The 17335-nt window shown below is 40.0% G+C and overlaps 1 protein-coding gene across 3 annotated transcripts in view; it reads right to left on the bottom strand.

Moving 5' to 3' along the window:
• Positions 1–17335, bottom strand: part of rgs6 (regulator of G protein signaling 6) — an 89836-nt gene that overhangs the window by 3170 nt on the left and 69331 nt on the right. For 2 of the 3 annotated variants that reach the window (XM_065964200.1, XM_065964201.1), the window contains exons 6-17: positions 15686–15737; positions 14019–14083; positions 13701–13777; positions 12570–12651; positions 12320–12394; positions 11768–11869; positions 11324–11385; positions 8327–8485; positions 6504–6629; positions 3331–3517; positions 1504–1593; positions 260–313 (exon numbers count right to left, since the gene is read on the bottom strand). In XM_065964200.1, coding sequence (XP_065820272.1) covers positions 260–313; positions 1504–1593; positions 3331–3517; positions 6504–6629; positions 8327–8485; positions 11324–11385; positions 11768–11869; positions 12320–12394; positions 12570–12651; positions 13701–13777; positions 14019–14083; positions 15686–15737 — 1131 coding nt within the window. The remainder of the gene's footprint in view (positions 1–259; positions 314–1503; positions 1594–3330; positions 3518–6503; positions 6630–8326; positions 8486–11323; positions 11386–11767; positions 11870–12319; positions 12395–12569; positions 12652–13700; positions 13778–14018; positions 14084–15685; positions 15738–17335) is intronic. The other variant, XM_020628427.2, reaches the window with a different exon arrangement.

Genomic DNA, 17335 nt, shown 5'->3' with positions numbered 1-17335 from the left:
GCGATGGTTAGAATTAAACCTTTGCAAGAACAAATTGATCTTGTAGCTTTAATGATTATAACAAAGCAAAAAGACAAAAAAGAGGGACTAAGTTGTTGTTACAGTTTCTCCTACGTCGCTCCAGTTTTGCTCAGTAAAAGTAGAGATGCTGTAATGTGTCTTCCTCTCTGCTGGGATATGAAACAGTGGTGATGTGCACCAAAACCTCCTTATACTTTAATGAATGCAGAGTTAAAAGCCGAGAAACGGGGACACTCACCACACTGCGAGTGAACTTCTCCAGGGAGGTGCGTCTGCCCTGCTCCGTTTCAGGCTGGAGAGTCAAAGACAGAAGTGAAAAACAGTATAATGGGGCAGAAGTTCAACATGTCAGTGTTCAAAGCTGATGCATCTGTCACGCAAACTGTGCACATTAAAGCTCACGTCATGTTACTGATTACAACCATGATTTTTCAAGACTACTGTTAAAAAAAACATCACACTGTATCTTCACATTTTGAATGCTTTTAAGCAGCCACCAGAACAGTTTAATTTTATGCATAAGTCATAACTGCTGTGCACAACACTCACCTTTGATTATCTTTGTTATCCATTTTCCTGCCACAGCCTTTACTCTACATTCTATCTAATGGCCAGCAGAGGGCGACTGCACTGTGTGCAAAATGAAGTCTGATGTATGAAACCAGAGTGGAAAACAACCCTTCCTCTGAGGTCGTAATTTCAAGTTTTACGACTGCAGTCTTCATGATGTTCATTTACATGTAATGATGGTCCCACTTAGATTAAAATCTTTGATCAAACAGGGTTTCTTGAGTACTTGGCTACCTGTGGTTGACAGGTTAGCAGACACAGGTAGTCATCAGGATGGAGACAACCAGCATGCATATCCACCCTTTTGCCCCATATGGTCACTTCTAATTGGAAAAACCAAAGATGGCAAAGGACAAAATACTAAATCTTGAGGCTTCAAATCTGTAGTCAACCAACCAATGAGTGACATCATATTGACCACGCCCACTTCTTGTTCCTGTATGAAGTCCATTGCTTCTATTTCATCTGAGTTAGTGTCTAATCTAAATAAGTGATTTTTTAAAAATCGAATAACTAATACACTTTTGTTTCTTTGTTGTCAACATGTAAGCGCAAAAAAAGAGACAGAAAAGTCAGCGCACTATATGACCTTCAAGTTTCCTTTATCTGGGTAAGAGCAGCAAAACAACAACGGGCGCGTTTCAGCACTAGGCCTTCATCGGCATGTGCTCTTACCTAGATAAAGGAAACTTAAAGGACACACAGTGTGCTGACTTTTCTGTCTCCTTTTAGTCTTGTTGCAGTCGAGCACCTGAAACTGTGTTTTACTGTCGAGTTTGTTCCTTTTTTGCTGTTCTTGTAACATATAAGTGCAACCCTACATTTATTTTATACGATATAAATACATATCTATAAAATATGAACACATCTGTTTAGGTCTAGGGTTGATCACAAACAAAGACACACACTTACTTTCTTCCTGGCCATCAGCAGGTCTTGGTAGATGTTGGAGCGCAGGAAGCGAGCGTAGCTGTCACTTTTCATCAGCTTGTAGATGTGGTCCTGAAGAAGAAATAAAAAAAAGAGCAGACTCATGGGTCTAAATGTTGACGCCGGAAGGAGGAGGAGAGTCATTTATCTCTATTTAAACATGGTTCTGTGCTAATGATGTACAAAACTTGCAAATTCAGTCGGGGTAAACTAAGCATGGCAGTCTCTGAGGGAGGAAGATGTTTGTAGCACTGACAGAGGCAATCTCTTCTTCTCACCGCTCCTTTTTTAAGGTTGCTGCAACAGAGAATATCTGACAGACACCATCCAACCCTCCATGCTTCTTACCAGCAGCCTTATCTATCTCCCTGAGGGGGGGGGCACATTCTCTAGACATCCCTCCACCTTATAAACCCATTAGTTGATATTGGTGAAGCGTGTAAGAGAGACAGATGGGGCAGAAAACAGGGTGGGATGACATTTCTGATGACCTGCAGAGTTATGAATAAATACCTGCAGGGTGAGAGAAGCTGAGTGTGATTAGCTTTGTTGTACACACTCATTCCTAAACACTGATCTTAGACTGATATGAAGTTCACCGGGAAAAATGTGCAGGAAAAAAAAAAGCTGAAAACGACAAATAACTAGAAAGGGCAAGTTTCACATTTTGGGGAGGATGTATGTTAGTTTTGAGAGTTAGAAGATCATTTTGATGCCACTTAAAGCCTATAAGCCAAGTGTGTACTACAGCTAGCAGCCAATTAGATTAAAGGTAAAATAAACACCACTCTATCAAACCAAAAGAAGACTTCTCTTTGGCCCTCACATCGTCTGTCCCTCAGGGTTTGGTTTGGAAAAAGAAGAAGACATTTTTTTTTTTAATCATAAAAATGACTCTCTTTTCTTGTATAAATGTGTGCATTATTAAAAGTTCTTTGAGAAACCTCAGTGTAAAAAGTATGTTAGATAGAGGAAGCTACTTTTGGTTTGTGATCTTCTGTTCTTTCCCTGACTACACACATGTTTGATTACACAGAGAAGTTAGCTTACTTTAATTGTACCGTGCAGTTTCATGGTAACAAAAACAGACTGTTAGCTAAAATGATGTTTGTATTTTGTATGCAGATTGCACGAGTAACTCGCCGCCTTTTTGCTCGTTGTAAGCTTGGATATACACTCCATCCACCTGCAGCACGGCCCTCAGGGATGAGTATGGAGAGATGGATGGATGGATGGGTATGAGGTGAGGACAGTAAAGTGGGTAGATAGCCAACTAGTCATTACTCATTATCCCACAAAGGACGAAACTGATTCTCATTGGAGTGAGGTCAGATGGTTGTATCTCACTTTCTTTACCTCTTTGAACTAATCTTCTCCGCCTTCTTTCTCACACATTTTAAATAAGTGTAACACTATAATGTGATAGGCTGGTATGAGGTGTGCAGAGGCTCACTCTAGAGCCCGTGTAAGCTGTATATTAAAAGGCAGTAGGAGTGTTATTTATTTATGAGTGTTATTGAATTTCACTTTAGTCTGACAGTTTAACCTTTAGCTGACAGGTTGTGTATTGTCAAGAGAGTCCCTGCGTTGCATTTTAAGTACATGGATTATCTTTTGAATGTAATCTATTCATTTGAGTCAGCTGTAGATATTGTACATCTTATCTTTATGTATATGGATGAGGGCGTTCATGAGGGTCGACATGGGTTTAGTCACTCTTTCCTTGAATAACTGTTAACAGTTTACTGAGGTCTGTGCCCAAACCAAATAGCACCAAACCCCCACTACAATAAACTCTCATGTTCTCACCTGTGCGTCCTCATAACTGTATCGTCCGGGGTCTTTCAGGTTCTGGCTCGTGCGTTCGTAGCTATGGGAGTCCAGGTTGATGGAGCTGGGTGCTCCCTCTGCCAGGAACTCCGTCCAAATGTCCTGCGCCCTCTGAGCCACGTCCTGCTGAGGCATCCTCTTCAGGTCCTGCACCGCCAACCAGAACCTGGAACACAAACCAAGTTCACCCTCAATAAATCCTAACGCTAGGATTGTCAAAACAACATGAATGTCATGTTTTACAATTTACACGCACAGAATGAATTTGTCTCTGGTATTTATCCAGATAGTTACGTTTCTCTCAGGAAACAAAAATCAATAATATATATTTTTTGGGTGAGTAAATGCAACTCTGAGAATAAGGTATAGGAGTATAGGAGGTATAAGTTCTGTTCTTTACAAAACCAAGAGGGGGTGTGAAGTGTTTTGGTATGTGTGTGCAGAAAGCTTATGCTCCAATAATAATCATTGACAGTGTCTTAAAAACATGTAAATCCTTTGAAAAACCCAAATAATTGACTTTATATTATCTTAAGTGAATTTGGATGCACATGAAATTAAAGTGTGATTGTATAGGAAGTACTTGGATGCTTAATTTTAGCAGAATAACACACACAGTTTAGTCTGCAGGGACCAAGAAACTATTGTGTTTCTAGGATTTCCTAAAGGCAAAAAGGCAGATAAGGCTGTGTTTAAAAACATGCATAAGATGTTACATGGCTTACAGCAAGACATCTGAAACAACATGCGGCAGTAGAAAAAACTAAATATAAAATAAATTGATGAAAAGAATTACCAATACCAAATACATTTTTTTTAAGATCGTTCACTGTGGCCTTTGACGGTAAATAATAACTTAATATACGATAGTAGCTGTGCAGTGAGGCAGGTCATGATCTGTGCTAACAACCACCAGAGGCAGCAGAGAGCCACAGGCTGACTGCCTTCAATTATAGTTTGTATCTATATTGATCTGTTTCAGCAACACAGAGGAACACCTCTGGGGTCTTCTTCTTCTCTCTCTCTCTCTCTCTCTCTCACTGTTTATCTATCTTATTCTCACTCTCTGACGCTCTCCCCCCAAAGCTCCCTCATAAAAGCAAACGCAATTAAAAGTCCAAAAAGGGAAACAAGAGGAAGCAGCAGAGAGAGACGGGTGAGAGTACAGTCGTCCCAGAGGTGAGTGAAGATAAGGGTGTGTGCTCTCTCTCTCTCTCTCTCGCTCTCATACTGTATGTGTGTATGTGTGTGTGTGTGTGTGCGCTCTCTGTATCTCAGCGGTATCAACAACCTCCATGCTTCCTCTCACAGTTTATTCCCACACTCTATGATTCCTTACTCTGCTCCTCTTTAGCTTCGGGAGACGCTCACTCTTCCTCGCACACTTTCACAAACACATCTACTTAATGCTGCTTCTGCTGCGTTACGGTCTAAACCTGATACAGTGTCCAAATGAAGGATGAATTCAATACTTGTTCTGTGAATCAATAAGTAATTCTGTGAAATAAACAGCCTCATTTAATATCAAGACAACAGACGTGCTGGCTCTGACTGCTCCCACTGTTCATTCATATAAATCATATGAGCGATTAGCTGTAATGTTACTGTTGGCTAGCTGTGTCTTGTCTTTGGACGCTTGGGGCCTGGATGTGAATCATTGTGTGGGAGTGTATAGTCCATGTGTTGTGTTGGGATTGTATCTCACATGGAGGAAATGATTTTCAGCTGTACAAAAAAAAAAAAAACTCTTACTGAAGGCTGTATGGACGGATGACTCCAGGTCAAATCTGAGACGAAGTCCAGAGCAGTTTTATTTAACTTTACTTTGTTTATTGTTTAATTTAATTTTATGACTGCAGCTACTTGGGCTGCTCGACTTTGATGGATAATGAGATCACAATTACTAAACATGATTACTCGTTGATTTTACAACATCTGGAGCATTTATCAAACTGACACACTTTGTTACACTTTAGAATTCTGAACACTTTGAAGAACAAGCAATACATATATAATAATATATGAGATAAATAAATAGATAAATACAAGTAAAATAACTGTACTTATGGTCGTGGTGATGTACTCTTTGAAACATTCACCACACGTGACAAAGTATTAGTCAAAACGAGCGCAACAGTCAGCACATTGATCGTTTAATCTCGATGATCTCGTTTTCATGATCGTAGGAATGTAATGTAATGTAATTGAGATCGGAACTCTTGGGCATCAGTAGCCTAGTGGTGAGTGTGTGCGTCCGGAGGCTGTGGTTCTCTAGGCGGGCGGCCCAGGTTCATATGACCTGTGGCTCCTTTCCCGCATGTCTTTCTCCACTCTCTCTCTCTCTCTCTCGCTCTCTCTCTCTCCTCTTAAAATGCCCTCATAGCTGTGTGCCTAGCAACAGCTAACACTGAATGTGACTTGTTGTTTCCTGAAGCGTATAATATATTTACTCACATGTTGCTTATGAGCTTCAACCATAGTTTTTGTCTACAACTAGACCACCCCAATGTAGCGATAGCGACAAACCAACAAAAACTACATTTATTAGTTGTTTAAACTACATTTCTTTTAAAAAAAAAATGTATTTTATCCGCTATGAACACGCAAACTACTTTTGTCTAATGCTTCCACCATGTAGCCCACAATGATGTTCTTTGGGGTTAAATATTTCTTAGGATCAAGTAACAGTTATATACATAAGTAATTATGTTCGATTATAATGATGCAGCTCAGTCGGATCCTTTTTTTCCTTCCTGTTTTGTATTTATGCTGGATTTCTGTCAGAGGTGATTTTTTCCGTGTTGTGTTCTCAGTGCAGATCTTCAAACGGAGAATCTTTCTCTCGTGATTTGTTTCTTCCCATGTTTACAGAGTGTAAGTGGGCTGAAATGGTGGGTTTGAACAATCGGCATGCCAGAGAGCAATTTGTGCTTTCTATTTCCAGAGCAGTGAAAGCTTTCTGAATAACTGACACTCCTCACGTTGTCAGAAACGCACAGAAATTGCCGCTCTTCACTTTTAACCACATGTCAGCAAGTTGCATTATTTCTGTGACGCACAAGAACCTTTCCTTCAGCCATCCCACTTTTATTTATTAATTCAAAGCCAAAAAGTGTTAAATTAACCAACGCTTCGATGTGTGTTGTGCTCACCGCAAGTTTTCTGAGCTGAACTCTGACTCGAGGAACTTGAGGAAGAGATCCTGTCCTGCCGGGTCCTTCAAAGCCTCGTCCAGAGAGAAACCCCACTTCTTCACCCGCTGCTGACTGGGCTCCTTACTGGGAGAGATGGGAGAAGACGAAGAGAGAGAGAGAGGCAGTGTGAACATCTATCTGAAGCTTCTATAGGGAGGTCAGGATTCAAAAGGAATAAGAAAAGATTCAAATACAGGGAAATGATGGAGGAATGACCAGTGTGGAGGGGGCTGACGGATGAATACAGATGAGGGGACAAAACATTCAAACACACATTTGGATCGGTCTGTGTAACATCCAAACGGGCTGATTTTGATGTCAACGTTCATCTAAAATCCAATCCCTTTAATCCCCACTGTGAATGCATTCTCTTGAATCCTGCAATCAATCAATTCATCTGATTTACATCGCTACATTAGACCCAATCATTATACATCTACTGTGATTATTTCCTGTATCACTCAGGGGGGACAGGATGAAGAGAGCAATGCAGTGTGTTGAGAGCTTTGACCACTCTCTGTAACACTTTCGGTAATTACCTTCATTTCACATATTAAGCTTTAATGGACCATCGGAAATTTGAGATTGTCTAATATTTGATTGTAACACATAAACTGAGGGGGATTATTTGCTTTGGATTGATCGTGTAAACTGAGTGACCTCTGAATTTCCTTCACTGCTTCAGAAAATGGCCCATCACTCAAAGTAATTACCCGCAAATATCCAGTGTTGGATTCAGTACTGCTGTTAAATCACTATTGATTCTACAAACGTTATTGGCTTGAAAGATTTTTCCTCTCTCGGTGGCATGCAGCGCTTATTTCATCATTCTCCTCTGTTCTAGTTTAAAAATAAACTCTGATGATAAAGCTAGCAGGCGAAGTATGGACATGAAAAAGAACAGGCTTGAAATCCTAGTAGAAGAGGGAGCAATATTGTTTTTATCATGCCCCATCCATTCTTCTTCTTTGTCTGAACCTACCTATAATTACCCACGATGCAACTTGATCACTGACAGTTCAGTATCAGGTTTATATCTCAATAGCCTTCATGCAACTTGTTCACATGTACACCAGTAATCCCTAAAACTTTTGAATCTGTTAAGACAGTACATTTACCCAAAAAGGTCAGAGCTGTTGGAATGTCAGAAAGGAAATAAATCAGAATCTACGATGGGCCCCTATGGGAACATTGGCAGAAAAATAAAGTGTCATGTGCACACCAGAAACCATCTTGTGTGTACGCACGTGCTTGAGAACATGCACAGGTAGTATCTTCTCTTGAGCATGAAAACTTTGACATGCTCTCACAAATGTTTCTCCAGAAACTTTCTCATGCTCACCAGAAACTTTGATTTCCTACCCATGACACACCAAAAGGAGGAGATATCATTTGTAAAAATGTTTACAATTACACATAATCTCAATGCCTAGAAAATAAATATAAATATTCAAGTATCGCTCAAGTATTTTGTCCCAAGTGAAAAAAAAGGTTTTTAATTTTCCCAGTGCATGCATCGATAACAAAATGAGCCGTGATACCGAAGTCTTTGTCAGTGGTGGCAAACATTAAAACCATGGAAGGAATTCTGGTCTGGAAGTTGTAACACAAACTTGTAAGTCAAAAAACAGCAGAGTAGAAAACAGTCACTCTGTATCACATTGCTAAACATTTGTTTTTTTAGGTTGACTTGTTCACAGAGCTTGTATGTTGAACTTTAAAATGGAAGGAGATATTCACTGGCTGTGGAAGAGAAACTGCGCGGGTCTCTAGTTTTGTACCTGGTCTCCAGATCCCAGAGGGATGGATCATCACTGGTCCATGGGTTGGAAGGTTCCATTGCTGTCACAAATGGGTCGTACTCCATGAACTGCTCTGTGTAGCTTATCAGACTGACACACAGACACAGGGACAGAGGACAGAAGCTGCTGAGGAAAAAACTGATCAAAAGTAAACAGATAAAGTGAAATCTTAAGCCTTTGTTCAATGGGATCAAACTTTCTTCTGTCCGATGGATAATTGTGAGACAAAAGTACCAAAAAATGGTTTAGAGGCAACATCTGTTTTGATCAAAATCAACAAAGCTCACCAACTTCTCTGTGATAGTCTGAGATAAATAAGAACTGAAAGGTGCGCTGAGGCAAAAATTGCATCAACAACAGCAGCAGTCTGCTGCTCACAGTTTCCACAATAACTCGAGAATGTATTCAATCAGTTTGTTTTTCACACCACGAGAGCCGCTGTGGATGGAAACACTTAATAATAAATACAACATACAGTATCTGCACTGCAGCTTTTTACCAAGAAAGAGTATTATCAGTCAACTGCTTTTATTTCAGAAGAGAAAAAAGTAATTCTGCTCAACATTTCCTCTGAGACTGAGAGCAGGGGGGAAGTGTATAATATAGTCGTGTTGTGTATTAATTTATTACTGGATACTGTGTAGACGTGATTTGTATCACATGTGACTGGACTAGGGAGTATGAATATAACACATAAATTATCAATCAGTTGAGCCTCTTTTTGGGTGTAAAGCCTTTAGCAGATGTTTTGTATCTGTATTTTCCAGTGAAATGGATTATGTTCAAGCATGAACCAGTTGACTCATATGTATGCAGGGAGAGTGTACAACAGCCATGCTGCAGGCGTGCAGAGATTCAGGACCATGGACAGCGACCTCATGGACAGAGTCAGCTACAGTAGCTGTAGCTCTTGGTCTTCCTTTGCTTGGTCATGAGCATTTCCTTTTGGATTGTGATCAAGTGTAGCTGCAAGAAAGTCTTTTGATCGCTTCGAATAAATATCTACCAAGAGGTCAGAGCAGCAAGAAACAGATCAAGCACCAACAATGAATACATTATGGGCTAAATCTATTTTTTTTGTCACTACATTTAGACCACAAATAATCTTTTACGATATTAAAACTGTTTATTCTGTTTATTTTCCCCTAGTAATCACAAAAATTACAAGCCTGGCTGATTTCCCATCAGCTCTTTAATTGTATTTAATAATTCTAAAGTATTAAAATGTGATTAGAACTGCAGGAGGACATCATCAAAAAACAATAATATTCAAAAGTATTTGTCTATACTCATAAAACAAGTATTTTTTGATTTTTTTCTATACTTACATATGCACAGAGTTGTTTTGGTGCACACATTTAAGACTAATCAGATCAATTCAGGCTCTAAGGTAAAGGTAAACAAAGCAGCACAAGCTGCTGTACACCCAAATGTTCAGTTTCACAGTTTCACCTATTGTAAAAACATTTTCATATTTTGTGATCAGCTGTTTTAAAAGAAGTTTAATCATAGTTTACAGAAATCATTCCAGCCTTTACGGATATATATATGCCTTCTACAGCAATTCAATTTGATAAATGATTCCTCATAAGACCAAACAAATAGTCTTGAATGTTATCATCCAACACGATTGATTCAGTCCTTCAGGTTGTTTCTTTACAGTGTCTGTATAAGCAGACCTAAACTCTCCGCTCTGTGGAGCATCAATTAAGCTCAGCTGTGTGTGTGAAGTGAGGAGGTTAAAGGGTCGGTAATGGGGGCCCGGGCAGAGCAGCAGCCTGCAGTAATCACAGTTTCTGCTCTGCTGGGGAGTAATGGCTGTCCTGAGTGACTGAGCAGAGGATGGGACTATCAGGCTGCCTCACACAGGAGTGAGTCTGCCACACAGGAGGGATAAGGACCAGACACGTCTTCATAATCAGGCTTTTTGTCTCTTAAAAAGAAGGTTAACAAAACAACCCAAATGCCTTATTAACGTAATGTAATTTTAGGTTATAACCCAACGATGACTCTTACAGGCGGTGTTCTGGACACCTCCCCCCCCCTCGCTGCACCTTTTCATATATTTCTATTCACTAACTCTGTAGCTTTGACTTTGATGACTCCTACTTAAATTCCTGACCTCTCTGTATCAGGTCATTTTTGTCTTTGATCCAACTTTTCTAAAAAATCTGCCAGCACAGTATGTATTTTTTACTTTTTCTAGCAGATCAAGTATATGCATGCATTTTCAAAACTTCAAGTGTTGTTTTCTTAATTGCAGAGCAGCAACACAACAAATTATTACATTTTTTTTTGTCAGACATATATCTTTATACAGATAGATTCAAATATACAAGCTGCAGTTTTAGATTTTTTAAGGACTCTAAACAGCTGATACTTGATAAAGTGTTTATTTTTGCAGTAGCAACAGAGAATATATTTTACTTAATTGTGGTGGCTGAAGGTTTTGGCCCTCGTTTTTTCTCATATCGTTTGCCAGCCAGGATAGATGGTAGTGAGCTGCATGTGGAGTGACATTCACAGGCCTTTGTCTTGCCCTCAGATCCCTAATCTAAATCCCCTAAACTAAAGGACGGGAAGCAGAGAAATCCAGGCAGCGACCAAAATCTGCTTAAACCTGTAACCCTATCCTGATTTATCCCCATACCAAAACAACAGCAGCACAAACACAAGCTGTTTGCTTTATACGAGCACTCTATCTCCAAATGTCTAACTGAAGCCACCTAAGGTTTAGACAGGCTGTCAAAACCAAATTGCTTCCCCCATCTGCCACAGCTCTACGACAGAAATAGTGACAGGGAAGTCTAAAGAGTGAAGGTTTGTCTGAGTATAGATGGTCAGAGCGAGGGAGAGCAGCAGATGGGAAAGCAGACAAGACAAGCTGGTGTGTTTCCTCCACCTAAACAAACATGTGCAGACTGAAAATATCAAGCGTTGTATTGATTAAGCAGAAGGGAAGTGAGTATCGCATACCTATCAGCAACTTTTGACATCTTCATACAGTGACGATCTAGCTGTGTGTTCAGGAATACGATCTGGAAGAGGAAATCACAGGAGTCAGAGTTGGAAGAAGCTGGATTTGTGAGAGAATAGCTTCAACATAGTGTATATTAATGCAGCAAACAAGGACCTCAGTGTTGGCAAAAGTAACAATAAAGACCATGTTCAAGTCAGATGTACTAAATAGTCTTATAATTCAGAATTTAATTTCCCACAGGACAGTTACATCCATCAGTATCTTGTAACCTTTCTTCCATTTTTGTTGTTTTTGAAAATGCATCTCTCTATGTGCTGGAAATAACAAGCAGAGTCTTTTTCTCATGTGATCAAATCATCTGCACCCTGATGTTCAAAAGTAACCCAGAAGGATTAAAGCTGTCTTGGCGAATTGTTCAACATTCGATGAGGATGTTTTACCTCTTTTTCCACGTCCTCCTTGGTCCCTTTCCTGCAGTGGTGCGAGGGAGTGTGTATGGGACTCTGAGACTGTGTTCCCTCCTCCGTCACACCGTACACTGACTGGATCATTTCAACATGATAAGAGAAAGGAAGAGTGAGGGAGGTAATAAAGGAACAAATCGATTCTTGGTTTTTCGTTATTTTGCAGAAAAGTAAATCATTAAGACAGCACAAAGAATACCTCAAGTTTAACTGGTTTTACTGATTCAAAAATAGTTACAAAGATGTAAATAAGGCTCATAAAAAATGCTGATATGAGGCTATTTAAAAATGAATGTCCACTTGTTCAAAATGTCAACATTTCTAAAGGAATGATTCATGTGTATTTTCAATAATATTTGTCAACATTACCAGCTTTTTCTGTGTACTTGTGTTGTAAACTTTGAAGCTGAGGTTTCATAAAACTACTTTAAAACTTATGTTAACTAACATTCAGGACTTTTAGCTTAAAGGTAACACTAATATCACATCACAGGCTTAGCATTACTTCCTGTATACTGGAACCTTTACCTTTTTAACTCTATGAGGGTTCTTCATGCGTCTACATTTCCTGATGTCCATCTCTGTCGTGTTAACACATCCGGGCTGAAAACACAGCACAAAAAGATCGTGACGGTCTTTACTTACAGTTGAAGGTCTTAGATTTCACGTAATTCATCGTTTCTTTTACAGTAAATCCGAGAGTGAAAGAGAAGGAAAGGGAAAAAGACACAGTATGTGGATGACAGACGAGGTAAGCTGCTCTCTGATCGAGGCTTACCACGGGTCTGTGGACGTCCCAGAAGGCTCTCTCCTGACTGTCGAGGATCTTCCTCTCAGTTTTATCCTTTTTCCTGTCAATTCTGCAGATCAGATCAGATCAGATCAGATCAGCCAGTGTGAGAAACACAGCACATAGCATCAGCATTAGATGTGTCAGGTGAATCAGGATAGAAGGATAAGAGGGTGATGATGTACATTCATTTTCACATTGTTGAAGTCAATATGCCCAAAGATTTGGCATGGCCCATGCACCGCTTCTATTACTGAATGTGCACTATTGACAGACACTGATGTGTTCATACAGCTGCTTTACAACACTGTGAGCAGGTACATCGTTCTTTTCAGCAATGCTGATAGTGAAGCAATGTTGAAAAACTCCCCTGTTTACAAATCCATGTCAAAATATTCAGCAATTAAATGATGAAAATCTCTCAAACTAAATGTTTGTAGCACTGATGCTTAAATAAGCACATATAATTGGAAATTGGAATTGATGGTTGTAAGCCAGTGAAAATACATAAGGCGATATCAAGGTCATGTTTTCCTCCCTACAAAATCTGTGTGACCTCCAGATTTTCAGAGTATATGTTTTTGAACGGTGGTTAAAATTGAAGGTTGCAGGTTGATTCTGTGGAATGTGACGGGAATGCAGGGGCCCAGATGTCACGTGTTCATCGTAAAAAATATCTTGTTTGAAATACTGAAAGTGTTCTTACTTCATCTTGCCGCTCCTTCGAATCAGTTTATATCCATAAATATGTCAAACAGGGCTTTGGTAAAGGCGTTAACTCAGTTTGTTCCTCGTTTATCTCTCTGTTTTCTATCCTCTTATGTTCCAAATGCATTCTGTCTGTTATTGCTGGTATGAAACAAAAAATATTTATCATATCATCTACCACTTAAATAATCCAGCAGGGGACCTACAAAGCCTGACAACACCTGATATGTGATGTAGTAGGAAATTCAATTACAGCGGGGGTAAATGGAGCCTGTCAGAAACACAGCTCATGATACAGAGGGTCGTATTGAAATTACACTCCATTGTTTTATCATGTACCTCAGGTGTCAACGTCAGCGCTGCACGCATTGTAGTTTCACGTGTCGGTGTGGTAACCGAGCGTGCACTTACTTGACCTGGGCCTCAGCCTGCATGTAGATAAACTCCCACTTCCTAGCAAAGGCTCTCTGCAGCCTGGCGAGGTTCTCCTTTTTAGAGCGAGAAGATAGAGACATAGAGACACGACGTTATCAAAGACAAAAAATAATAGAAAAACAAAAAACAAATTAAACCCTAAAGCAGTTTGGCTCTCAGATGCAATTTAGATATCACACTATCAGAGACACACAAATCTGACCTTTAAGAGGTTGTGTTTTTACTGCCCTGCAGCTTGACGCAAAGATCAATACTAAGAAGTTATATAGCTCAGAGGAATAGTCCAGAACTCACCGCCTCATAATCTGCCAGCTCCAGTCTGGTCTTATTCTGCATGGTCCGCTTGCACAGGTAGATAGCTGAGAGAGAGAGAGAGAGAGAGAGAGAGATAGAGAGCGAGAGAGAGCAACAGACAGAGAGGATTTATCAGTAGACACACTTTGCTTCTTCCTCTATTCATCCATTCATCCGTGCATCTCTCTTCCCCCGTGTACCTGCCTCAAACCTCCAAAGCTCCCCTAGCATGAGAGTCAAATCGGCCTCTCCACCTCTCTGATGGGTTTTGATTATGAGGTGAAGTGTGAAGTGGCTCTAAAGTTCTGCCTCTGTGACAGGATGAAGGGCAGGGAGTGGAACGGTGACTGACTAATCCTGTCGGGGGTCCTCTTCTCAGCCCAGAGAACATGTAGTGCTACAGTCCACAGCTCAGAGGAAGTTACATGTGGTCTTTATTCAGGTATAACCTCAGATACATATTGTGTCAGGTGCCAGGTCAGGCTTTCATTATTAAGTGGTTTTGAAGACCCATTGACACAAAATATTTTTGAATTTTGACATGCTTTATTAATCCCGAAGGGAAATTCTGGTTTCCACTTTTTTATTGAGAGACATGCTTCTCACATACATCACACACATGCACACGCACATGCACACACAGGACCTGTGGACATGCATTAGTGGAGAGATGTCAGAGTGGGGCTGCTACACACCGCTACACCTGGAGCGCACCAGAGCAGTTAGGGTTTGGTGCCTTGCTCAAAGGCACCACAGCAGCACTCAGGAAGTAACCTGGCACCACCAGACCAACTTCCAACCATAAAATTATAATATCAACTATATACGTATATCAATATATCAACAGGTTACAGGTAGGGCTTATACTATGTTTGAAGCATTATTGTCATCAATTTCATGGTGACTGAGTTCATTTATTCAAAGTGCAACGCTTTAGATTTTCATGAAGTGTTTTCCCATTTTAAAACTAATTAGGGCTCTTATTTTAGAGGATATGTATTCTATTTTTACTTTAGTTTTCATTTTTTTAAATACCTAAAACCTTGCTTCTATTGTAAGTGGTGAAGTCCACCATTCAACATGTGATTTAAAATGACATTTACTTGTTTCTTGTACATGTATTTCTTTAAATATTAAAAAAAACAAAAACTTAAAAAATTGAATTTGGGTATTGATGGGACGCTACATCTAACTCATATGTTGCAACATTTACTGTTTTCTCCAGTGAGATGAACCACAAGACTCAGTTAGAACATACAACCTTTAGATAATATGTTTCACAAAAATAAATGTGTAGTTAAACGATTTCTAGATAAATAACCTCAAATGTAAAAAAAGAAAAATCAGATGTAAAGCCAACACCACCAGTCTATAAGGTTAAATGCAGACAAAATGATTATACAGGACCTTTTGTACAAGTTGACAGTTCATGTTGAACTCAATATTCAATCTATTTTTGGGTGGCCAATAAAATTTCAAGAGGATCCCATGCCACCCATCTGGATGCGCCCCTGTTATCTGCCCTGCCCAGGTTTCATTTGAGCCATTCAAACACTGTTATATACTGTGATATAAAAGAAGAAGACATACACACATCTTTGGAGAGGAAACGCTTTTAAGGATGATCCATCGCAACATTTTTCATTGTGTACCTGTAAGACTCTTACCGTAGTCTGTGTTCTCCGGCTCCCAACAGTTGGACGGCCAAAAGTACGGTGCCTGGCAGGAAAAGAAAGTAAAAAAACGGTGAGGGCTGAATAATGAATCAAGTTTTAAACAACATAATCCACAGTCACAAATACTGTACACAAATATGTCCTTTTAAAAAATCTTTCTGACAGAAGTCGAGTGACGACGATGCCCTTTGCTAAACAGTTGTTTTCCCTCTGAGACGCAGTGGTGCACATGATTGCCTCCAACCACAACGTAAGCAATCAAAATATTTTCATTATCAGGACAGAACAGATTCAGAACAGCTGACTCCTCAAACTTTTCCAGCAGTGAGAGGTATCCTGGGGTGCTGCAGAGGCGTGGGAGTGCTGCAGCAACACAATAAACAAGAGGCAATGAAAGCTGCAAAACAAACAATCGGGGGAAGGCAGAGCCAAAAAGCCAGCAGGCAGAGAGAGGAGACACAGACAGGAGCGGTATTTGATATGACTCGCTGAGTTTTGAATGACATCTTTAAAAAGAAAACAAAAGTTCAAATCTCAGTATGGAGATTTATTTTTTTCTCCAGTTTTCTTGTAATTGTTTTGATTTTATTTCCTCGCTTTTCTTTCTCATGCCTGAGAAATGAGTCGCTAATGAATGGTGATTGTCTCCATGAAGGTTTTTTTTTCCTCTTTCTCTCTCTGCTAGCCCTCTTCCTCTTGTCTTCTCCCTCCACTTCACTCTGAAGGAGGAGGACCAAGGTCAGATCACAGTAATGTGCGCAGCCGTCTGGTTTAATTAAACTGCTCCTCCTGCTCGGGTGGAGACTCTGACAAGCCTCAGTGAAGGGGAAGCAAAGAAGAAGATGCGACACAAAGATCCTCCTAATCTTTTCCTGCTGTTCCCCACAGAGGAATCTCAAACATTGTTTCATATTTTAATTACGACATTCAGGATAAAGCAACCTAGCGTAATTAACGTGTGACTCTGATGCTACCGTCTTATCTCTGAGCACTGAATGAGGAGCATGTCAGCATGATTTCCCTCCTTTTCTTCCCTTTGATGAGTGTACTACTCCACAACACTGTGTCTCTCTTTTGGTCACCGCCCACTCAGACCAGCGTCCCTCGCTCGCTTGATGAATATTTTAACACATCACCATTCATTTTTAATAGGGTCACAGGATCACAGCGTAGTACTGGAGATGCCGTCGAGAGTGAACAGGCCCCCTTTTGTCACCAAGATCAGGGTTGGTGGGTTGTTATTCCATAAAAGAGCAAGTTAATCATCAGCGGCTGATTGGGGTCTTTATGAGGGTATAAACGCCTCCACAATCAGGTGAACCTCTCTGGATTTTTTTCAGTATCTCTCACACTAATGCAGGATGAAGAGGGGATTAGTGTAACCTAGGTTGGTTACAATAGGCATGGGGCAATTTGATTTATGGGAGAGAAAAAAACTATGTAATCCATTTATATTAAAGAGACATTATTATTAGAAAATATCGATCTATCATACAGTATATTGCCTCATTTCCACCCATTGAAACACCAGCATTTGAGTTTGGAACAGTATCTAGTACCTGTTACTTTCTTGTCACCACAGCTGAAGTTTTAAGTGATCTAAGCTGTGATTAAAAGTTGAAGAGGAAGCACTGCAGACCA

The sequence above is a fragment of the Labrus bergylta genome, chromosome 15 (assembly GCF_963930695.1).
Source record: "Labrus bergylta chromosome 15, fLabBer1.1, whole genome shotgun sequence".
Classification (NCBI taxonomy): domain Eukaryota; kingdom Metazoa; phylum Chordata; class Actinopteri; order Labriformes; family Labridae; genus Labrus; species Labrus bergylta.
This window is presented reverse-complemented; position numbering and strand designations above follow the sequence as displayed.